Here is a 23,470-nt window from a genome sequence, read left to right on the forward strand (position 1 = left end):
AATAGACACTCAGACCAATGGAACAGAATAGAAAGTCCAGAAATAAAACCACATATATATAGTCAAATAATTTTTGATAAAGGGGCCAACAACACACAATGGAGAAAAGAAAGCCTCTTCAATAAATGGTGCTGGGAAAACTGGAAAGCCACATGCAAAAGAATGAAACTGGACTACAGTCTCTCCCCCTGTACAAAAATTAACTCAAAATGGATCAAAGATCTAAACATAAGACCTGAAACAATTAAGTACATAGAAGAAGACATAGGTACTAAACTCATGGACCTGGGTTTTAAAGAGCATTTTATGAATTTGACTCCAATGGCAAGAGAAGTGAAGGCAAAAATTAATGAATGGGACTACATCAGACTAAGAAGTTTTTGCTCAGCAAGAGAAACTGATAACAAAATAAACAGAAAGCCAACTAAATGGGAAATGATTTTTTCAAACGACAGCTCAGATAAGGGCCTAATATCCAAAATATACAAAGAACTCATAAAACTCAACAACAAACAAACAAACAATCCAATAAAAAAATGGGAAGAGGATATGAATAGACACTTCTCCCAGGAAGAAATACAAATGGCCAACAGATATATGAAAAGATGCTCATCTTCTTTAGCTATTAGAGAAATGCAAATCAAAACGGCAATGAGATACCACCTCACACCTGTTCAATTAGCTGTTATTAGCAAGTCAGGTAACAGCAAATGTTGGAGAGGCTGTGGAGAAAAAGGAACCCTCATACACTGTTGGTGGGAATGTAAAGTAGTACAACCATTATGGAAGAAAGTATGGTGGTTCCTCAAAAAACTGAAAATAGAACTACCTTATGACCCAGCAATCCCTCTACTGGGTATATATCCCAAAAACTCAGAAACATTGATACGTAAAGACACATGCAGCCCCATGTTTATTGCAGCATTGTTCACAGTGGCCAGGACATGGAAACAACCAAAAAGCCCATCAATAGATGACTGGATAAAGAAGATGTGGCACATATACACTATGGAATACTACTCAGCCATAAGAAATGATGACATTGGAACATTTACAGCAAAATGGTGGGATCTTGATAACATGATACAAAGCGAAATAAGTAAATCAGAAATAAACAGGAACTGTATTATTCCATACGTAGGTGGGACATAATAGTGAAAATAAGAGACATTTATAAGAGTGTGGTGGTTACGGGGGGGAGGGGGGAATGGGAGAGGGATAGGGGGTGGGGAGGGGCACAAAGAAAACAAGATAGAAGGTGACAGAGGACAATCTGACTTTGGGTGGTGGGTATGCAACATAATTGAACGACAAGATAACCTGGACTTGTTATCTTTGAATATATGTATCCTGATTTATTGATGTCACCCCATTAAAAAAATAAAATTATAAAAAAAAAAAAAAAAAAAAGAAATAGAGACCATAGATGAAATGGGACCAATAATATGCAACTAATGACATACAATTTAAAAAAATACAGAGCCCTGGCCAGGTAGTTCAGTTGGTTAGAATGTTGTCCCAATAACACCAAGGTTGGGGATTTGATCTCCAGCCAGGGCACATACAAAATCAACCAATAAATCCCTAAGTGGAGCAACAAAGTGGTGTTTTCTCTCTCTCCTTCCTTCCTCTCTAAAAAAATGCTCAATAAATTAAAAATAAAATTTCTTTAAGGAAAAAATGAGAAAACTTGATTTTTGTCAAAAGAGATGTGAATACTAGAATGCAGCACAACTCTACAAAGAGAAAACATAAAGGATTCCAGAGCAAATGGACTTTGCTGGTGAAATGAACAACGTATCAAATAAATATGAGTTGAATAAAGAGAGACGAACAAGATTGGGGCCAGAACTTAAATACTGTAGAAAAAAATCTGGAATAACCACTCTGGGAAATTCTAGAAAAATGTAACAGTAAATAATTAAAAGAATCAATGAGCAGCAGCGAGGCACAAGCAGGACAGTCCATTACTTTCTCTTGGGCTTACCTGGACTAGGGTCAATGTTTGCTAGTAACTCCAAATGGGGTCTTAGTCGGTTCAAGTTTGCTGGGTCTCCAGTCCGCTGGAGAGCGATTGTTAGTTCCTGAACACTTTGTGCAAAAGAGGCTGGAGTCTGCAACTTAAAAAAGAAAAATATTAACTTCCCCAAAGGCCAGACAATCCTTTTAAAATAAAGATTATTTACAATATCACAATCATTTTTGAAATTTATTAAATTTAATTTTCATCCTCCCACACATCCCACGCTTTGGCCAGATGAGAGGATTACCTGCTGCTATCGGAGCAAACCAGCAGTCTCTGCTCTACAGCAGGGCATATTGTAACCTCTCTTCCCTCTGCTGTCACATTCCTCACATGTGAGACCTCCCTCAATTTGCAAGTACTCTTTCTATTTTATGTTCTTATAGTCTGACTCTTGAGGTCCTTCCAAATAATTGAAATTTGGAAATTTAGTCTAGAGATAATGCTATACAAAGGCAAGAACAATGAAACTGAACTTGGCCTAACTGAGTCTGAGTTCAAGTTCTGTTATAGCTCAAAGATCATGACGCTGGCTATAATCTTTACAGACTCAATCTGAAATACATGTGTTAAATGAACTAAATAATTTCAAAAGTCTACTGCAACTCCAAAAAATTCTATATGGGTTTAGGATTCTTAGAAGATATCGGGTTGTGCATTTCCTTAAGGCTTAATGACACATATTCTTCTACTAACTTCCTTAAGCTGTCCGTACATTACCGAACCATTAATAGAAAAAAAATGTTGATTGTGATAGTAACTAAGGGTTCTTACTTGGAAAAAAATTAACTGCTTATAAATACAGATGAGAATTTTTCCCTCCCAAAAGGTCACTCTTTAAAAGGTAATTTTTCTTTAAAAGCATACATTTTTAAAAACATGGAAAATATCGCCCTGAATGGATAGCTCTGTTGGTTAGACTAAGCATTGTCCTGAAGTGCAGAGGTTGCTTGCCGGTTCAACCCCCACTTAGGGCACATACAGAAACAGAGTAATGTCCCTGTCTCCCTCTTTCTCTCTCTCTCTCTCTAAAATCAATAAAATAAATATTAAAAAAAAGAACATGGAACATATCATTATTATTAGATTGCTGAAATGCCTATATATCTAATTTTTTCATCTCTGCATGTTTCTTATATACTTAAAATCAGCCAGTTACAAACTTATAGTATGCTCCAGTTTTTTAAAAGTATGCTCTAGTTTTAAGAGAATTAATAGCTTAGATTCAGGCCCTGGCCGGTTGGCTCAGCGGTAGAGCGTCGGCCTGGCGTGCGGGAGTCCCAGGTTCGATTCCCAGCCAGGGCACACAGGAGAAGTGCCCATCTGCTTCTCCACCCCTCCCCCTCTCCTTCCTCTCTGTCTGTCTCTTCCCCTCCCGCAGCTAAGGCTCCATTGGAGCAGGGTTGGCCCGGGCGCTGGGGATGGCTCTGTGGCCTCTGCCTCAGGCGCTAGAGTGGCTCTGGAAGTGACAGAGCGACGCCCCGGATGGGCAGAGCATCGCCCCCTGGTGGCCGTGCCGGGTGGATCCCGGTCAGGCACATGCGGGAGTCTGTCTGACTGCCTCCCCGTTTCCAGCTTTGGAAAAATAAAAAAAAAAAAGCTTAGATTCAGAAATAAATAATGGAGCCTGACCTAAAATTCATATACTCTAGTGATCTTTTCTTCACAACAAACAACAGATAAAGTAGAAATAAGTTTATTAAAGATTTGATCAAACTATACTGCTCACAAAAATTAGGGGATATTTTATTGTTTCATATACATTTTGAAATATTCCCTAAATTTGTAAGCAGTATAGAATGGTTGGTAACTTATGTGAACTGTTTCTGGCTAAGAATGATATGAAACTCAATGTGTACATCTTCTAGACCAGTGGTCCCCAACCTTTTTTGGGCCACGGACCGGTTTAATGTCAGAAAATATTTTCACAGACCGGCCTTTAGGGTGGGACGGATATATGCACAAAATAAAATTATGCAACCGGCGTAAAAACTGTGGTATTTTTAAATGTAATTGTCGAACTTACGATATTTATTGGGCTAAGTTAAAGGAGGAACAAGCATGTCCTCATTATTCAGGTTGTATTTAAATTTGTTATTCTGACAATGTTTCATGTCTGACATCAATATGTAATATGATAGTTTCAGGCTCGCTACCAATCATAAACCTATGAAAATAAAAATAAACATGAATTTACTGTGTACTCGTATGCAACTTTATTAGAAGCGTCCTCTTAACATCACACCAACAACATAACATCCTCTCCGCCTCCAAACACTTTCCAGTCACTATGACAACGTTTAAACATGCCTTAAAAATAAGATACAACACAAAAACAAATATAAAGTGCATGAAAAATACAACTCACCATTGTTATGAATACTGTAAGTTAAGGGTTATTTATTATAATGTTTATATAGAATGAGAGATAGCCTCTCTCAACAACCATAACGCTAAATCAGTGGGAGCCCTGAGCTTGTTTCTCTGCAACAAGACGGTCTCATCTAGGGGTAATGGGAGACAATGACACCCGAAGTGTGTTGCTTTTATCCAGTCTATTCCGTAATTTTGTTTTGGTTGCTGTCACTGCAGAAAATCCTGCTTCACACAAATAGGATGTCGGAAATGGCAACAGGGTTTTTAGTGCTTTTGTGGCAATCTCGGGGTATTCTGCCATGACTTTAATCCAGAACACCGCAGAGTTGTAGTCTCGAACATATTTTTAAGGCTGCCGTCATTTGCGATCTCCAGTAGTTGATCCTCTTCTTGCACAGACATGCTGGATTCACCTGGTTTGTTGACAAATGGATTGCAGATCCATTCCTTGGCAATTTGTGGGTCTTTTGTGGTTGGGAAGTAGCGTTCAAACTCTTTTAAAAGCAAATACAGGTGACCATGCACCAGCTGGGACAATGAAGGCTTGGGCTCAGTCTCTTCCAAAATTCCCGCGAATGTTTGAAACATGTCAAATATACCCCTGTTCACGCGTCGTCCCCACAAATCCAGTTTGGCTTTATTTATTTTTATTTTTTAGAGAGGAGAGAGAGAGACAGAGAGAGAAAGAGAGAGAGAGAGAGAGAGAGAGAGAGAGAGAGAGGAGAGAGAGACAGAGAGAAAGAAGGGGGAGGAGCTGGAAGCATCAACTCCCATATATGCCTTGACCAGGCAAGCCCAGGGTTTCAAACCGGCGACCTCAGCATTTCCAGGTTGACGCTTTATCCACTGCGCCACTACAGGTCAGGCCAGTTTGGCTTTATTTTTATTTTTTATTTTATTTTTTTTTTACTTTTCCAAAGCTGGAAACGGGGAGGCAGTCAGACAGACTCCTGCATGCGCCTGACCGGGATCCACCCGGCATGCCCACCAGGGGGCAATGTTCTGCCTATCCGGGGCGTCGCTCTGTCGCGACCAGAGCCACTCTAGCGCCTGGGGCAGAGGCCAAGGAGCCATCCCCAGCACCCGGGCCATCTTTTTGCTCCAATGGAGCCTCGGCTGCGGGAGGGGAAGAGAGAGACAGAGAGGAAGGGGGGGTGGTGGAGATGGGGGGGGGTGGAGATGCAGATGGGCGCTTCTCCTGTGTGCCCTGGCCGGGAATCGAACCCGGGACTCCTGCACGCCAGGCCAACGCTCTACCATTGAGCCAACCGGCCAGGGCCCAGTTTGGCTTTAAATGCAGCTACTTTATCTGCCAACTTGAAGACAGTCGTCATTTTCCCATGAAGTGACTGATTGAGTTCATTGAGGAGGTTAAATATGTCGCACAAGTAAGCGAGTTTTGCGACCCACTCCTCGTCACTGAAATGTGCTGCTGGCAGTGACTTTTTTTCTGAGAGAAATCTCTGCAGCGGCTCTCGTAATTCAAACACTCTGGCCAGGGACCTCCCTTGGGATAACCATCTTATTTCTGTGTATAAGAGAAGGTGTCTGTGCTCCGTGTTCATTTCCTCATAAAGCTGCTTGAACAGGCACGAGTGAAGGGCGTGTGCTTTGAAGTGGTTAATAACTTTAACGACATCATTCAATACGCTGTTAAGTTCCAGTGATATATTTCAGCTAGCCAGCATTTCCCTGTGAATGACACAATGCGCAGACTTGCATTCAGGTGCAACCTCCTTAATCCGAGTAGTTAAATCAGACATCCTTCCGGTCATGGCAGCAGCTCCATCTGTGCATATGCCGACACAAAAAGACCATTTCAGTTTTCCTGATATATAGTCATCCAGCGATTTAAATAGTTCTGTGGCTGTGGTTTTGGTTGGCAATGGTAATACACATAACATATCCTCATGCACATCCTCTTGATAAAGATAACACACGTAAACAAGTAGCATTGCCTGTTGTCAATATCTGTAGATTCGTCAACCTGGAGAGCGTACCACGGTGATTTATTAATCCTTTCCAACAATTGTGATTCCTCTGCTATTTCCTCAATGCGCCGTGTGACGGTGGTGGCTGAAAGAGGCATCTGTGCTATCTTTTTAACCGCAGCCTCTTCTAGAAGATCACGACAAATGTCATTAGTGGCTGGAAGGATCAATTCTTCACCAATGGTGAATGGTTTCTTAGCCTTAGCAATACGATTAGCCACCAAGTACGATGCTCTCAGTGCGCATTTATTGATGTAGTGGCCACCAGTAATTGTTTCTGTCCTTCTTGTTCATGCTTTTTTCTTTCAAAATACTCAGAAGGCTTGTCTTTTAAAGTAGGGTGCTTGGTCTCCAAGTGGCGAAGCAGTTTTGAAGGCTTCACCGCCTCATTACTTAGCCGGTCGCCACATATTATGCAGAGCGGCCTTGGTGCGTGAGAATCACCAGTTGCGATAAATCCGTACTTCAAGTAGGACTCCTGGTATTGTCTGTTAAATGAAGCCTTCTTTTTCTTCGAGGCTGTAGGTTCTTCTTCTGTCTCCTCACTGGCCCTTTTCCACTTCACAAAAAAACTTTCGATGGAATTTTGTTTTCCACTCATTTTGCTAGTTTATGGGTTTAATTTTAGCGGCAACGTTATCATGTGACTGAGACAAGCGTCAGGAGTGAGCCTTAGACGGATGTAACAGAGGGAATCTGGTCATTTTTTAAAAATAAAACATCATTCAGACTTAAATATGAATAAACCGGAAATAATGTAAGTTATTTATTCTTTCTCTGCAGACTGGTACCAAATGGCCCACGGACCAGTACCGGTCTGCAGCCCGGGGGTTGGGGACCACTGTTCTAGACCATTAAATGGCTGCTACAGGTAGACAACACAGGGATTTAGAAAATGGGTTTAACTAACACAGTGAGCAAAACTCAGAGAACAATAAAAGAAGGGAGAGAGACAATGATATAAGAAGTAAGAGCCTCTCAAAGGAAGAAGCAAGTACGCGCTGGATAGAGCATCACACTAATCAAGTCTTATATAAATTATGTCAATTATGCCTCAATTTAAAAAAGTCTTTATATTAACAAAGTGGTATTATGATATGACTAGTTATGACATGACACTCAACTATAGAGAATACAATGTATAGGATTCTGACATAAAGTACTCACTTTAACATGCATTTGTTAAATAAATATCACGAATTACCAAAACTCCAGGATTAATCCAAGAAGTAAGGAACAAAAGGGGTCTACCTTGTCAATAATGGACTGCATATGAGATTTGTGAGACTGGTCTCCATAGAGCAGAGAGGACCACTGGTCTGGCGCAATCCGTAAGCCTGCTTCCATAGCAATCTGCACTATCTGGGAGTCGTGTTCTCGCCGCAGCGCTTCATAGGTCCGGAATTCTTCCTTCAGTTGCATCAAAGAAGAGTCTTCATCACGTTTGGTGACCTAACAAGACACACGTAATCTCATAGTGAGTCAGGTAACAAAGTAGGCTTATACTTTATAAGAGCATCTATAGGTAACAAGATAATTTTTAATGTAACAAATTTCTTTGAGTAACAATAGCAAGTTTAAAATGAAGCAAACCTGTTTTGCCAATAAAACATTTGCCCTTTTATAGATGTCAAAATCTTTAGGCCCTGGTGAGTCACATCAGTGGTAAAGTGTGGGCCCGGCTTGTGGATGTCCCAGGTTCAATTCCTGTCAGGGCACATAGGAGAAGCAACCATCTGCTTCTCCACCCCTTCTCCTTCTCTCTCTCTCATTCTCTCTCTCTTCTCCTCCCACAGCCATGGTTTGAATGGTTCAAGCACATTGCCCTGGGCACTGAGATGGCTCTGTGGAGCCTCCACCTCAGGCACTAAAAATAGCTCAGTTGTGATAATGGCCCTAGATGGCAGCTGCCGGGTATATCCTAATCAGGGCTCATGCAGGAGTCTGTCTCTCTATCTCCCCCCCTCTCACTAGGAAAAGAAGAAAGGAAAATCTTCAGGATAGATCTTACAGAAAGAAAGAATAAATAGATGCTGGAAGAAAATCTAAAGAGTGAACAGACCTAACAAATAATGCAGTTTAAACTGTACGTGTGTATGCATTTGTGAAAAGAAAATACTCATACAAGTACAATTATTCTGAAAAACAAAGTATGTTTGTTTTTTGTAACTGTGGCTTATTACTCTTTGGCTTTCCTGGCTTTGAGCTAGCTGGAACTCATCACTGAAAGAGCTTTGGATGCTGATGTGATTCGAAAGATGTTTACTTTAATTTGGCTTAATTCTCCATGGAGTTTTGAAGAACTAGAATAATCTGATGATAATGATATCTTTTAGTAATTAAAATAATTAACACTCATTGAGCACTAAGTATGTGCCAGTCAGTGTTTAAGTTACCGTATCAACTTATATTGATGGATTAACTTATCTAATTCTCTAAACTTCCTGAGGTGGATACTATCATTATCATACCCAATAATTCAAATTTTGAGTCAAGATGAGTTTAGGTCAAAGGCATAGCAAATCAAAGTAAGACAATTAATTCTTGTATAGGATCACTTATATACTAACATATTTTGCCTGTTCACTTTTTTTTTGTATTTTTCTGAAGTGAAAAGCGGGGGTGGGGGGAGGCAGACAGACAGACTCCCACATGCGCCCGACAAGGATCCACTCAGCATGCTCACCAGGGGGCGATGTTCAGCCCATCTGGGGCGTTGCTTTGCTGTTACCGGAGCCATTCTAGTGCCTGAGGCGGAGGCCATGGAGCCATCCTCAGTGCCCGGGCCAACTTTGCTCCAGCGGAGCCCTGGCTGCAGGAGGGGAAGAGAGAGATAGAAAGGAGAAGGGGAAAGGTGGAGAAGTAGATGGGAGCTTCTCCTGTGTATGCTGGCAGAGAATCGAACCCAGGACTTCCACACGCTGGGCCAACGCTCTACCGCTGAGCTAACTGGCCAGGGTCTTGCCTGTTCACCTTTTAATACTCAAATGCCTCTAACAGAAAATTTCCACTTTTTTTCTCCCACCAAAGAAGCTATAAATTGTTTTAGTCAAGACTTCTAGGTCATACTGATAAAATATTTAAAAATGTATGTATTCCATTCTTATTACAAGAAAGTCTAACTGAAATCTGTTAAGTAACTCTGTAGAAAGACCAAATAATAAATCAAAAACCACAGTCACAAAAACTAAATATATTTTACTTTTACTCAAAAGCAAGCCAAAAAACCAAATGCATATGCACGTGTATGAAAACAACTTCTCAATAGAGGCTGAACTTCATTAAAATGTAGACTATGCTTTCTTTTTTTTTTTTTTTTTTTTTTTTTCTGAAGCTGGAAATGGGGAGAGACAGTCAGACAGACTCCCACATGCGCCCGACCGGGATCCACCGGCACGCCCACCAGGGGCAACGCTCTGCCCACCAGGGGGCGATGCTCTGCCCCTCCGGGGCGTCGCTCTGCCGCGACCAGAGCCACTCTAGCGCCTGGGGCAGAGGCCAAGGAGCCATCCCCAGCGCCCGGGCCATCTTTGCTCCAATGGAGCCTTGGCTGCAGGAGGGGAAAAGAGAGACAGAGAGGAAGGGGGGGGTGGAGAAGCAAATGGGCGCTTCTCCTATGTGCCCTGGCCAGGAATTGAACCCGGTTCCCCCGCACGCCAGGCCGACGCTCTACCGCTGAGCCAACCGGCCAGGCCTAGACTATGCTTTCTATATGATATATAGAAAGGTGGATATGGGGGTATCCTTGACTTGGCTCTCAAAATTCTATAACTAAAAACCACCAAGGATTTCCAAGAGCTGCAATGTCTAAAGAAAGATGAGACCCTGCAGCTTGAAAAGCTTTTCAAATGGAAATGAGAGACACTAAAGAACAGAAGTAAAATACAGCTACACAGACACATACACCTGCAAAAAGAATGGAAAATGCAGGCTGCTTTGAGTCCATGTGGAAGATGAAATGGGTATCAGCAGAAACTCTGCCGTAGTGAGTAACATTTAGGGTATGGACCTGTTATAAATTTTTAAAATTTCTTTAATTTTTATTATTATTTTTTTTATTAAGGGAGAGGTGGGAAGGCAGGGAGGCAGAGACATACTCCCATAGGCACCCTGACCAGGATCCACCCAGCAAGCCCACTAGGGGGTGATGCTCTGTCCATCTGAGGCCGCTGCTCCATTGCTCTGAGGGGAGCCATTTCAGCATAGCCTTGGAGCCACCCTCAGCGCCTGGGGCCAAATTACTCAAACCATTTGAGCCATGGCTGCTGAGGGGAAGAGAGAGGAGGGGATGGGAGAGAGAGAGAAAAAAAGAAAGGGGGAAGAGTGGAGAAGTAGACGGTCGCTTCTCCTGTGAACCCTGACCAGGAGGAATTGAACCCAGGACTTTCACATGTCGGGCCAACACTACCGCTGAGCCAACCGACCAGGGCTGGACCTATTATAACAAGAGAGATCAATCTCTTAGTGAGTGAGAGTGTAATATAAATTACACCAAGAGAAGAAAGAAGATGGACAATGAAATAAAGGGAAATAATGACCCAAGTGAAAATAATTGCATTTAAAAAACTTTCCAATCTTTTAAAATCTTTCTGTTAATGCTTTTAATTAGGACTGAGAAGTTCACCTTGTGGTGATTCAGGAGTTTCTGAGTACCTCAATTAGTCTTCACAGAGGAAGGCTGGCTTTCCTTTCCTTTCCTCCTATTATTTAAGTTTCCAATATCGTATCTGTCTGGTACTGTTCCTGGAGAACAAGTAACACTGGACGCAGACACATTCTGAAGTGGATTTGGATTCTACCAGACAATCATGAATCATGTTGTCACACCACTTAAAACAAGTGTGAGTGATTCAGGGGCAATCTGGACCAGCTGGAGCTATACTGGCTAGAGGCTGACGGCTCCAGAGGCACCGAAGGAGAAAGACAGGGATGGGTACACACCTGAAGTCCACACCCCATTTTCAGGGTATAATCTCACTCTAGAAAGCGAATAATGTTGGCATTTAGTAGAGCCCTAAAACAAAATTTTAACATTAATTCTGTGTACGCTCCTATTGATTTTGTGGACCATTTTATCCTTTTCAAAGAATAAGAGAACAGAATTTAACTGAATGGCTAGTGTGAGATTTTTTTTTTAGTGTTAGATGAGGGAATGTGGTGACCTCAGGAATGGATTTCCATATAGCCTGTATGAACTAACAATATTTTAGAGACATGCCTCCCTGGTCCATGAAGTACTGGTTATATGTTGTCTTAAAAGCAAAGTCTTAAATATTTATTACTACATGTCCTGAAACCTAAATGGCAAATGGAGCTCCAGGACTGTATGTATGAAATGACATCAGAACAAATAGCTAAATAACACTTATTTCCTGCTTCAATGACTCTCCCTCCATTCAGGCCAATTCTCCTTATAGTCTTGGTAGAAAACTGACACAGCTTATTAGTCTCTCCAAATACAAAAATCTGTAAGCCTTGGTTTGATCTATGTTATACAATATCTAACACACAAATTTATACAAAAAGATTTAACTGTAACAGAATACCATCTATATTGTTTAAAAGAAAAATTGCTGCCTGATCTGGTGGTAGCACAGTGGATACAGTGTCGGACTAGGACACAGAGGACCCAGGTTCGAAACCCCGAGGTTGCCGGCTTGAGCGCAGGCTCATCCGGCTTGAGTGCGGGATTGCTGGCTTGAGCATGGAATCATAGACATGACCCCATGGTCATTGGTTTGAGCCCAAGGTCGTTGGCTTGAGCAAGGAGTCTGCTGTAGCCCCTCAGCTAAGGCACACGTGAGAAAGCAATCAATGAACAACTAATGAGCTGCAACGAAGAATTGATGCTTCTCATCTCTCTCCCTTCCTGCCTTTCTGTCCCTAACTGTCCCCCCACCGTCTGTCTCTGTCACACACACACACACAAAAATAAAAAAAAGAAATACTGCTGAATTTTCTGAAATACAGGCAACTTCATTGAACTCAAGGTTTTACTACTTGTTTAGGGAAAGGATGAGCTTCCTGGAAGCCAACGTTCATACCTTGAAGCAGGAGGCTCTGTAAAGGAGTTGGACAACATGACCAATGCTAGTTTTAGAGGCTTGAGGAAACCGTGGCTCCAACCTTTGCACCACAAAGAGAACCAATACTTTTCTTGACAGAGCAGAACCATCTTCTAAGGCCAGGAGAACCAGCTTTAGAGCTTCCTCCTGCATTGCTAGGGAAAATTGGGCAAAACCAAAAGTTATCATGTGTAGGGATAAGATAAATCCATTTACTAGAAGGGCAATAAATAATTTTTGCAGGTATCAATAAATAAACAACACAATAATAGTTATGGTTATACTTTTTAACCTTTTGAAAACACTTTTATTTTATATTCTGTATATTTACTTAAGAAAGCAGATAAAAAGCCAATACATTTTAAAGTTAAATACAAGTAAAACTATCAAAATGAGCAAACTATTGGCATTAAGGGAAAAGTTGTGAGTGCTCTGAAGACTGACACAGAATTACCAAAGCCATGATTATCAAGTGAAATATTGCTTAGCAACAACAGAATTTGCAATGAACTAGCCTTTGTACATACTAATAGTTCCTATACCATACTTTGAGCATTACTAGTACAGTGAATACGAAATTTAATTCTATACCTGGTCCAAGGAACTGGCAGCCCCGAGCCCTGACTGCTGCCCACAGATTAGAGGAGAGCTGCTGCGGATTCTGGTGCTGGAGAATGAGCTCTGTAACTGTCCGTTCACCTAAGGACCGAGCCGCCCGCATGGCACGAATCCTGCCTTCTTCTTCCACAAGTTGGCAGTGGACCAGAGTCACCAGTTTCCTCTGCATTGGGCGACTCAGAACACTTTGAGTAGTGCTATTCAGACCCACTCCTTTAAAAGAGAGTAAAACATTATTTCTAGGTTTACAATGCAATTTCAGAGTCCAGGGAAAAATCCTCAGATGGGCTGACTGACTTTATGGGCATATGAACAGTTTTGGGTTCTACTAGAATATTTAAAAGGAATAAAATTACACAAGGAAAACACTTAAAAGTATACAAAAGCTTTTGCTTCATGCAAATATAACATTCATATCATTAAATATACCATTACTCACTTTCACTGTGGAAGAATAAAGATAAAAAGGCCAGACAATAATAATTAGCTTAAGATCCAAATCTAGAGGTCACAACAGTGCTAACGTATTATTTCATAGTGGCTATTCTTCCCTTTCTAATGAAATAACAAGCTGTAATGGCAACTTCCAATTGTATTACATGCCCTACAGCACACCATATAAAACTGAACAGAAGGCAGACAATTCAGAGTTGTCAAATGATAGACACATGCTCTGGCCAGTTGGCTCAGCAATAGAGCGTCAGTCCAGCGTTTGGAAGTCCCAGGTTCAATTCCAGGTCAGGGCACACAGGAGAAGTGTCCATCTGCTTCTCTACCCTTCCCCCTCTCCTTTCTCTCTCTCTCTCTCTCTCTCTCTTCTCCTCCCACAGTCAAGGCTCCATTGGAGCAAAGTTGGCCTGGGCGCTGAGGACAGCTCCATGGCCTCCGCCTTGGGCGCTAGAATAGCTCAGGCTGCAATGGAACAATGCCCTAGATGGGCAGAGCATCGCCCCCTGGTGGGCATGCCGGGTGGATCCTGGTCTGGCGCATGCAGGAGTCTGTCTGACTGCCTCCCCACTTGTCACTTCAGAAAAATACAAAAAAAAAAAAAAAAAAAAGAGAGATACCTTCTGAAATCATTGTTGCACTTAAACTTAGTTCAGCAACTCAAATTATGTTCCCAACACCACATAAACTCTAAATTCACTACTTTGATGTGGTTTGTAATGATAGCACCATTGAGTTTGGTTTACAATAAATAAATAAATTTCATTAACATTCATTTACAGCCCACAATTTTTGTGGCAATGAAAGTATTTTAATAAACTATTTGTTTAGCAGTAATAACTGCACCCAATTTACCTCTAGCACTGCTGAGTGGTTTCAGGTACAGTGCTAATTCCTCTACACATTTCTTGGCTTCCTCATAATGCTTTGTATCTTCAACCCCACTACACAAGGTAATGGGCTGCTGCTCAGGGACCTAGAGGTCAAAAAAAGTTCGGTTTAAGTGCTTACTAATCAATTAAAATGTTTTATTGAGCATATTTTATTCACTGCTACTTACCACCAGTATCATAAAAACTCCCACTAAAAATAATGGATTCTAAATTTATTCTATATTCTTTTAACTGCTACACATGCCATATTTCTCCCAACCCCCACCAGTTCTATTTTCTGTCTCTACCGATTCTCCAATTTTGGACATTTCATATAAACAGAATCATACAATAACTTCCATAGTAGCTGTACTGCTCTGGCCAGATTGCTCGGTGGTTAGAGCACCCTCCTGACATACAGATGCTGCTGGTTTGATTCTTGATCAGTTCATATACAGAAACAGATCAGTGTTCCTGCTTCTCTCCCCCTTTATCTCTCTCTACAATCAATAAATAAATTAGAAAGAGAGAGAAAGAAAAAAAGTGGCTTCACCATTTTGCATTCCCACTAGCAATAAATGAGTTTCTGTTGCTCTACATCCTCATCAACATTAGGTATTCTAATTGGTGTGTAGTAGTATCTCATTGTTTTAATTTACAATTCCAAATGATAAATGATGCTAAGTTCATTTATTTGCTCATTTGCCATCTGTATACCTTCTTTGGTGAATTGTCTGTTCAGATCTTTGCCTATTTAAAAATTATATTCTTTTTATTAAGCTGTAGGAGTTCTTTATATATTCTAGCTACAAATTTCTTACCAGATAAATAAGTTACAATTGTTTTCTCCCATTCTGTAGCTTGTTATTTCAACTTATCTTTTGTCTTGTTTTTGGTGTCATAGCCAAAAAAAACCCCACTGCTTACTCTAAGTCAGGCATCCCCAAACTATGGCCCGCAGGCCACATGTGGCCCCCTGAGGCCATTTATCCGGCCCCCCGCTGCACTTCCAGAAGGGGCACCTCTTTCATTGGTGGTCAGTGAGAGGAGCACTGTATGTGGTGGCCCTCCAACTGTCTGAGGGACAGTGAACTGGCCCCTTGTGTAAAAAGTTTCGGGACCCCTGCCTAAGTGCACATATATATCTAGACCTATATTTCTCCTAAGTGTTTTGTAGTTTTCATTCCTACATTTACCCTTTGATCCATTTTTCTTTTTACAGAGAGAGAGAGAGAGAGAGAGAGAGAGAGAGAGAGAGGGACAGACAGACAGGAACAGAGAGAGATGAGAAGCATCAACCACTAGTTTTTCGTTGCGACACCTTAGTTGTTCATTGATTGCTTTATCATATGTGCTTTGACCGTGGGGCTACAGTAGCCCGAGTAACTCCCTGCTCGAGCCAGTGACCTTGAGTCCAAGCTCGTGAGCCTTGCTCAAACCAGATGAACTTGTGCTCAAGCTGGAGACCTCGGGGTCTCGAACCTGGCTCCTCTGCATCCCAGTACAATGCTCTATCCACTGTGCCACCGCCTGGTCAGGACCCTTTGATCCATTTTGAATGAAATTTTTACATGGTGTGAGGCAGAGATCCAAACTCATTCTTTTACATTTGGATGTCGAGTTTTCCCAGAACCATTTATTCGAAAAACTGTCTTTTCACCATTTAACGGTCTTGGCAACATTGTCAAAAATCACCTGACCATATATACAGGCTAATTTCTCAACTGTATTCTGTTACACTATACTAAATATGTCTTTATGCCAGTATCACACTCTCTTGATCACTAGTCTTGAAACCAGCTTGCTGTTTCAAAATCAGAAAGTGAGATTCCTCTAACTTGGCACTTCTTTTTCAAGATTGTTTTAATTATTCGAGATCACTTGTGATTCCACATGAATTTTAGGATGAATTTTTCTATTTCTTAAAAAAAAAAAGCCACCATTGGGATTTTGATAAAGCTTACACTAAATGTGTAGGTTACCTTGGGTAGTTAGTTATTGTTATCTTAATAATATGAAGTCTGCCTATGTGATATCTTTCCATTTATTTATGTCTTAAAATTTCAGCTATGTTTTATAGTTTTAGGGTGTGAGTCTTTTAATTCCTTCACTAAATTTATTCCTAAGTAATTCATTCATTCTTTCTTTTTCTTTTTTTTAAAAAGAAAGCACATGCGAAAGAGAGGGAGAGGGTAAGAATGAGAGAAGAGGAAGGATGAGAAGCATTAATTCATAGTTGCTTCAATTTAGTTATCCATTAATTGTTTCTCATACGTGCCTTGACTAGGGTGAACCAGTGACCCCTTGCTCAAGCCAGCAACCTTTGGGCTTATGCCAGTGACCTTGGGCTTCAAGCCAGTGACCTGTGGGATCAGGTCAATGATGCCACGCTCAAACCAGTGACATCGGGGTTGTGAATCGGGAACCTCAGTGTTCCAGGTAGATAATCCGCTGCACCACCTCCAGTCAGGCCTAAGTAATTATTCTTTTTGATGCTATTGTAAGGGAAATTGTTTTGGGGTTTTTTTTCCTTTTTGCATTTTTCCAAAGCTGGAAACGGGGAGGCAGTCAGACTCCTGCATGCGCCCGACCAGAATCCACCCAGCATGCCCACCAGGGGGCGATGCTCTGCCCATCTGGGGCGTTGCTCTGTAGCAGGGGTCTCCAAACTTTTTACACAGGGGGCCAGTTCACTGTCCCTCAAACCATTGGAGGGCTGCCAAATACAGTGGTCCTCTCACTGACCACCAATGAAAGAGGTGCCCCTTCCAGAAGTGCAGTGGGGGCTAGATAAATGGCCTCAGGGGGCCGCATTGCGGCCCGCGGGCCGTAGTTTGGGGACGCCTGCTTGCATCCAGAGCCATCCTAGCACCTGAGGCAGAGGCCACAGAGCCATCCTCAGCGCCCGGGCCAACTTTGCTTCAATGGAGCCTTGGCTGCGGGAGGGGAAGAGAAAGACAGAGAGGAAGGAGTGGGGGAGGGGTGGAGAAGCAGATGAGCGCTTCTCCTGTGTACCCTGGCCAGGAATTGAACCCGGGACTCTTGCACACCAGGCCTACGCTCTACCACTGAGCCAACTGGCCAGGGCCGGGAAATTGTTTTCTAAATTTCATTTTGGATCATTCATTGCTAGTATATAGATATATAACTGGCTTTTGCATGTTGATTTTTATATCGTGCAACTTTGTTTAATTCATTAACTCTAACAGTTGTTTTTTTTTTTTAATTAATTTATTTTTTACAGAGACAGAGAGTGAGTCAGAGAGAGGGATAGACAGGGACAGACAGACAGGAACAGAGAGAGATGAGAAGCATCAATCATTAGTTTTTCATTGTACGTTGCAACACCTTAGTTGTTCATTGATTGCTTTCTCACATGTGCCTTGACCGTGGGCCTTCAGCAGACCGAGCAACCCCTTGCTGGAGCCAGCGACCTTGGGTTCAAGCTGATGGCTTTTGCTCAAACCAGATGAGCCTGCGCTCAAGCTGGCGACCTTGGGGGTCTCAAACCTGGGTCCTCTGCATCCCAGTCCAACACTCTATCCACTGCGCCACCGCCTGGTCAGGCTCTAACAGTTTTTAAATGGAAATCTTTAGGGTTAAAATAGTGGCTATGACATTTTAAAATACATACTATCCTATCCTCAAATTTCACAGACTTAAGCTGTTTCAGTTAAGCTCTAACAAGGTCTTACTCATTTTGTAGAAAAAGAATCAGTTCATCCTTAGACTTCTTAATGGAAACAAGTAAGCCTTGGTTATTAAATATTGTACTTCTAAAACTGTTACCTCCCAATAAGTCTATTTTTAAAATGTTTCCAAAATGTCATACTGGAATTTTCAAAATGTACAGGGAAAAAGGAGAAGAATCTGTGGCTTTCCCTTCTGACAAATATTTTGTAGTGTGTTGGAGACATCATCGAGACAGGTATGAACATATTAAGTTTTCCTTTTGAGTGAGAACTGCTTTTTACCTCCAACATACATTACACTAACTAGCTCTACTTTATAGTAGCTTTTAGAAAGATATTAGCAAGGTTAGATCCAAGGTACTAGAGTATTTATTCAGATAATGATTTACCGAAAACACGGTACCTCAGACTCCCGCACTATGCAAATTAATCTAGTGAGGGGTATTGAAGTGAATCATGTCTAGCTTTCAAAACCCTGACTTCTGTAGCTTTGTGAAGTCTCTGAGGACACCCCTGATCTCTATTTTGAGCATACTGACACAACACTTTCCGACTATTACTTTCAGAATTACCACACTAAATCTAATAGGAACTGAGGGATATCTGCTCCTACTCTAGGTAAACGGTTCCCACAGTCCATGCATTACAGTTTTTGTCATGTTCTTCATCTCCCATTTCGGCTAGTTATCTACTAAGTAATATCATCTGAAGCAGCTCTGCTTTTCTTAACACGGTGTTACTGTACTGTGACTGAGAAACAGCAGACTACCACCCTAAGTCTCCTAACAGACTGAAATAAAGGATTTGCACAGGACTGAACAGAACTGTATCAATTAACATAGAGGCCAATGTTACCCATTTTTACTTTGAGTTTCTCCTGGGAGGAAAACACACACACACAGACACGAAAGAGCCCCTGCAGGTCGCCCGTCGTACCTGAGCACCCACGAGCTGCAGCAATGCTGAGTTCACGGGCAGAAGCTCGATGTCGGTATTGATAGTGGTCTGGTCAAACGGGCAAGCCTTGCGGTGGAGTTTATTCAGGCACATCTTGCAGACAGTATGGCCACAACCCAAACTGATGGGCTTTCGAATTGTTTCGTCGAAAGTCTGAGTGCAAATTGGGCAGGAAAGGAAATCCGTCCACTGTGGAGCTTGTACAGGCATTGCTTCTGCAGTTACAATTCACGAACGAGCACACACACACAAAATATCTAAAGCAAAGATTCCACTGGAATCAAAATTTTTGAAAAAAGTTTATCTTTTAATATTTTCTGTAGATACAGTCAGCACATAGTGTGAAATATAACCTGGAAAACAAAGAAAAAGGAAAAAAATGAGTCTTGCTTATTTTTTTAAGTTAAACTGTGTCTTCCCACCCTACTACCAACAACCTTTATATACCACATTTATATCACCACAGTCCATCTTTTTTGTACTTTTACAGAATCGGAGCCATAAGAAAACATCCAGCCTCAGCCTCGCAATTTAAAGATGGGGGATAGAACCCTGAAAGATGAAATAACTTGCCTAAGACGATACTTAGGTTAATAAAATGAAAAGATCCAGGACCTAAGTCTCTCAAGTATATCTAAATCTATGACTGTTTTATATTTAAAAATTAGCCGATTAAGTTGGTTAATAATATTCTGTTTTTTGAGCTATATATCAGCTACACATATCTGTTCAGCTATGAAATTTTATCAAACTCTACATTTATGATATACTCCTGTGTATATTACACCTGAATAAAGAGGGTTTGTTTTTTTAATTGGCCTAAAGTAAAAACTAACTTAAAATGCTTTATAGTATTAGTAATGAGATAAAAAGAGACAGTATTTTATTATTTTTATTTTTTGTACTTTTCTGAAGCTGGAAACGGGGAGAGACAGTCAGACAGACTCCCGCATGCGCCCGACTGGGATCCACCCGGCATGCCCACCAGGGGCGACGCTCTGCCCACCAGGGGGCGATGCTCTGCCCCTCCAGGGTGTCGCTCTGCTGCGACCAGAGCCACTCTAGCGCCTGGGGCAGAGGCCAAGGAGCCATCCCTAGCACCCGGGCCATCTTTGCTCCAATGGAGCCTTGGCTGCGGGAGGGGAAGAGAGAGACAGAGAGGAAGGAGGGGGGTGGGGGTGGAGAAGCAAATGGGCACTTCTCCTATGTGCCTTGGCCGGGAATCAAACCCGGGTCCCCTGCACGCCAGGCCGACGCTCTACCGCTGAGCCAACCGGCCAGGGCAAGAGACAGTAGTTTTGTTTAAGGTTTATTTTTAAGGATTTTAGATATTCTTTTTATTTTTTATTTATTTATTTTTTTTACAGGGACAGATTGAGAGTCAGTGAGAGTGATAGATAGGGACAGACAGGAACAGAGAGAGATGAGAAGCATCAATCATCAGTTTTTCATTACAACATCTTAGTTGTTCATTGATTGCTTTCTCATATGTGCCTTGACCGTGGGCCTTCAGCAGACTGAGTGACCCCTTGCTCAAGCCAGCGACCTTGGTTCCAAACTGGTGAGCTTTGCTCAAACCAGATGAGCCCGCGCTCAAGTTGGCAACCTCAGGGTCTCGAACCTGGGTCCTCCGCATCCCAGTCCGACGCTCTTATATGCCTTAACCAGGCAAGCTCAGGATTTCAAACCAGCGACCTCAGTGTTCCAGGTCAAAGCTTTATCTACTGCACCACCACAGGTCAGGCCTCTAACTGTAATTTCTAAAAAATGAGAATCAATGTACAGAAAAGTAAAGTAACAGTATTATAAGTTCTTAAAGATTTGATTATGCTCTGCAGAGACTACTTACAAAGACTAAAAAATCTTATGTAAGCTATAATTAACTAGAAAAGTAATCTACACGTATTCTTTAAGCATTAATTACATTTAATTCATGTTTTACTGAAATAAATCAACCTTAAATGCAAGCCCATTACTGATGAGAGAAGTTTCTAGGAATGCTACAACTTTTCTCCACTCAGCCAACAAATATTTACTATATACTATATGCCAGGCTCCATTTGAATTGTTGGGGTAATAGTGAAACAGCATGATCATGGTATCTATCTTCTGGGTAACCTGAGTTTTGTTTGGGTTTTTGCAAAGCATGCTACTAGAAAAATGAACAATGAAAAAAATTTTAATGGTCCAGTAGGCAGTTACCAAGTTAATTTCATGTTCAGGATCTAAAAGTTATCTGCATGTATGTTCAAATGGCCCTTGCAGTAATAAGAAATAATAAATTGTTCACATTTTGTTTTAATTATAAATAGTTTTAATTAAATAGATGGATATGTTTATATGAAATTATTAAATATTTAATAAATTGAGACTGTCATCTGGAATGCTAAAAAAGAAACTAGTTTCTAGTTACTCCACTCAATAGTAGAGTCAAACGTTGCAATTGTGCATGGGGTTGCAGAATGCTCCAAAATAAAACAAAACAGGTAAATGTTGAGAGGACATAATATTCAAAACAAGAATTGGACATTAGAAAATGTTTGCTAAAGCTGATTAAGTCAATAAAGTATCATCCATATGAACATTTCTATAGATGAGCATGGCTTTATGTTAATCCCTACAAAAAAATCTGATCCTGTGTTAATCCCTGCAAAATAGTTAATGGTTCCTTCCTTTTTACTAGTATTGCCTGCAGAGAACTTAAAGTTTATTAATCATAAAGTTAAAATAAACACAGCACTTTATTTCCTTAAACACTATAAACAATACAAACTCCTAAAGGGCACAAAAGATAAACATAACTTTTACTACTTGTACAACTATGTGTCACACACTGTACTAAACGCCATAGAGCAAACCTATATGAAAGGTAGGCAATTACTGTATCCCATTTTATGATATAAAAAATGGAGGTTTAGCTAAGCTAACTAAGCTAAAAATAAACTGTTAACCATATCACCACCCGTAGATTAAATGTTAATTATATATAAGGAAGAAGTATTTGCAGTTTCATTCAAAAACTAATTGTCACAAAGCTGCATTTCCTTACAGCTACTGACTTCACAGTAATTCTGTTCTGGCAAAACTGCTGTGAAATATTGGACAGGTCATTTGTTCTAATGGTACTTGTCTTCTCAACAAGATATGAAACAGACTACTGTAACTCCCTCCTCCTTGAAAGTGTCAGGGAACCACATTCCCCTTATCCTTCCCAACTCACTGGCTATGCTTTGGATCTCTCTTTTCTTAAAAATTTATTGATTGATTTTAGAAGGAGAGGAGGGAAGAGAGAGAGAGACAGACAGACAGACAGAAACACTAATCTGTTCCTGTCTGTGCTCTGACTGGGGATCAATCCCACAACCTCAATCTCCAGCTAAAAAATCCTAAAATGGCTTCCTATTACAGTTGGAATAAAAAAGGGTATGTTTTTCCTTCCTTCCTTCCTTCCTTCTTTCCTCCCTCCCTTCCCTCCTTCACTCCCTCCTTCCTTTTTTCTTTCTTCCCTCCTCTCCCTTCTCTTCTCTTCCCTTCCCTCCCTCCCTCCCTCCCTTTTCTTTCTCTCTCTCTCTCTTTCTCTCTCTATTTCTTTTATGATAGAGACAGAGAGAGAGACAGAGAGAGGGACAGATAGGAACAGACAGGGAGAGACAGGAAGAGAGATGAGAAGCATCAATTCTTCTTTGTGGCTCCTTAGTTTTCATTGATTGCTTTCTCATGTGCCTTGGTGGGGGGGGGGGCTACAGCAGACTGAGTGACCTCTTGCTCAAGCCAGAGACCCTGGGCTCATGCCAGCAACCCTGGGCTTCAAGTCAGCAACCTTTGAGCTCAAGCCAGAGATCATGGGGTCGTGTCTACGATCCCACACAAGCTAGCAACCCTGCGCCCAAGCTAGTGACCCCATGCTCAAGCCGGATGAGCCTGCAATCAAACCAGGGACCTCAGGGTTTCAAACCTGGGTCCTCTGCATCCCAGTCTGACGCTCTATCTAAGGCACCACTGCCTGTTCAGGATAAAATCTGGATTTCTTATTCTGGTTTATAAAGCTCTAAATGATGTGACCTGTAATTTAGCTCTCAACCTCTTTTTCTAACACTTGCCCCCATCCCCCCACTACTCTCCAGCCACTCAAGTGTCCTTAGTCCCATGGTAGAATGTCAGTACTAGTTTCTCTGTCTAATCTTTGAAATGGAGGCCAGCTGTCCTCTATGATTTAGATGCCACCAAAAATATCAACTCTTCAAAAGGTCTCCCTGACCATCCAAAAGTCCAAAATCACCTCTAAATTCCTCTCTATTCCATCACTATATTCAAATTCTCTACCAAACATTTCCATCATCTATAAGTTGCATTTTCTTGCTTATGTTTTTATCTTTTTACTCAATGCATATATTCTCCTATTAGAATACAGACTACATGAGAACAGAGG

The 23,470-nt window shown here is 41.3% G+C and overlaps 1 protein-coding gene across 3 annotated transcripts in view; it reads right to left on the reverse strand.

The window, feature by feature from the left end:
• RC3H1 (ring finger and CCCH-type domains 1) overlaps window positions 1-23,470 on the reverse strand; it is an 84,620-nt gene that overhangs the window by 31,974 nt on the left and 29,176 nt on the right. For 2 of the 3 annotated variants that reach the window (XM_066371550.1, XM_066371548.1), the window contains exons 2-7: window positions 19,021-19,394; window positions 14,376-14,496; window positions 13,047-13,286; window positions 12,435-12,610; window positions 7,642-7,842; window positions 1,988-2,120 (exon numbers count right to left, since the gene is read on the reverse strand). In XM_066371550.1, the coding sequence (XP_066227647.1) occupies window positions 1,988-2,120; window positions 7,642-7,842; window positions 12,435-12,610; window positions 13,047-13,286; window positions 14,376-14,496; window positions 19,021-19,251 (1,102 nt within the window). In that variant the 5' untranslated portion in view covers window positions 19,252-19,394. The remainder of the gene's footprint in view (window positions 1-1,987; window positions 2,121-7,641; window positions 7,843-12,434; window positions 12,611-13,046; window positions 13,287-14,375; window positions 14,497-19,020; window positions 19,395-23,470) is intronic. The other variant, XM_066371549.1, reaches the window with a different exon arrangement.

Source organism: Saccopteryx leptura, chromosome 2 (assembly GCF_036850995.1).
Source record: "Saccopteryx leptura isolate mSacLep1 chromosome 2, mSacLep1_pri_phased_curated, whole genome shotgun sequence".
Lineage (NCBI taxonomy): Eukaryota > Metazoa > Chordata > Mammalia > Chiroptera > Emballonuridae > Saccopteryx > Saccopteryx leptura.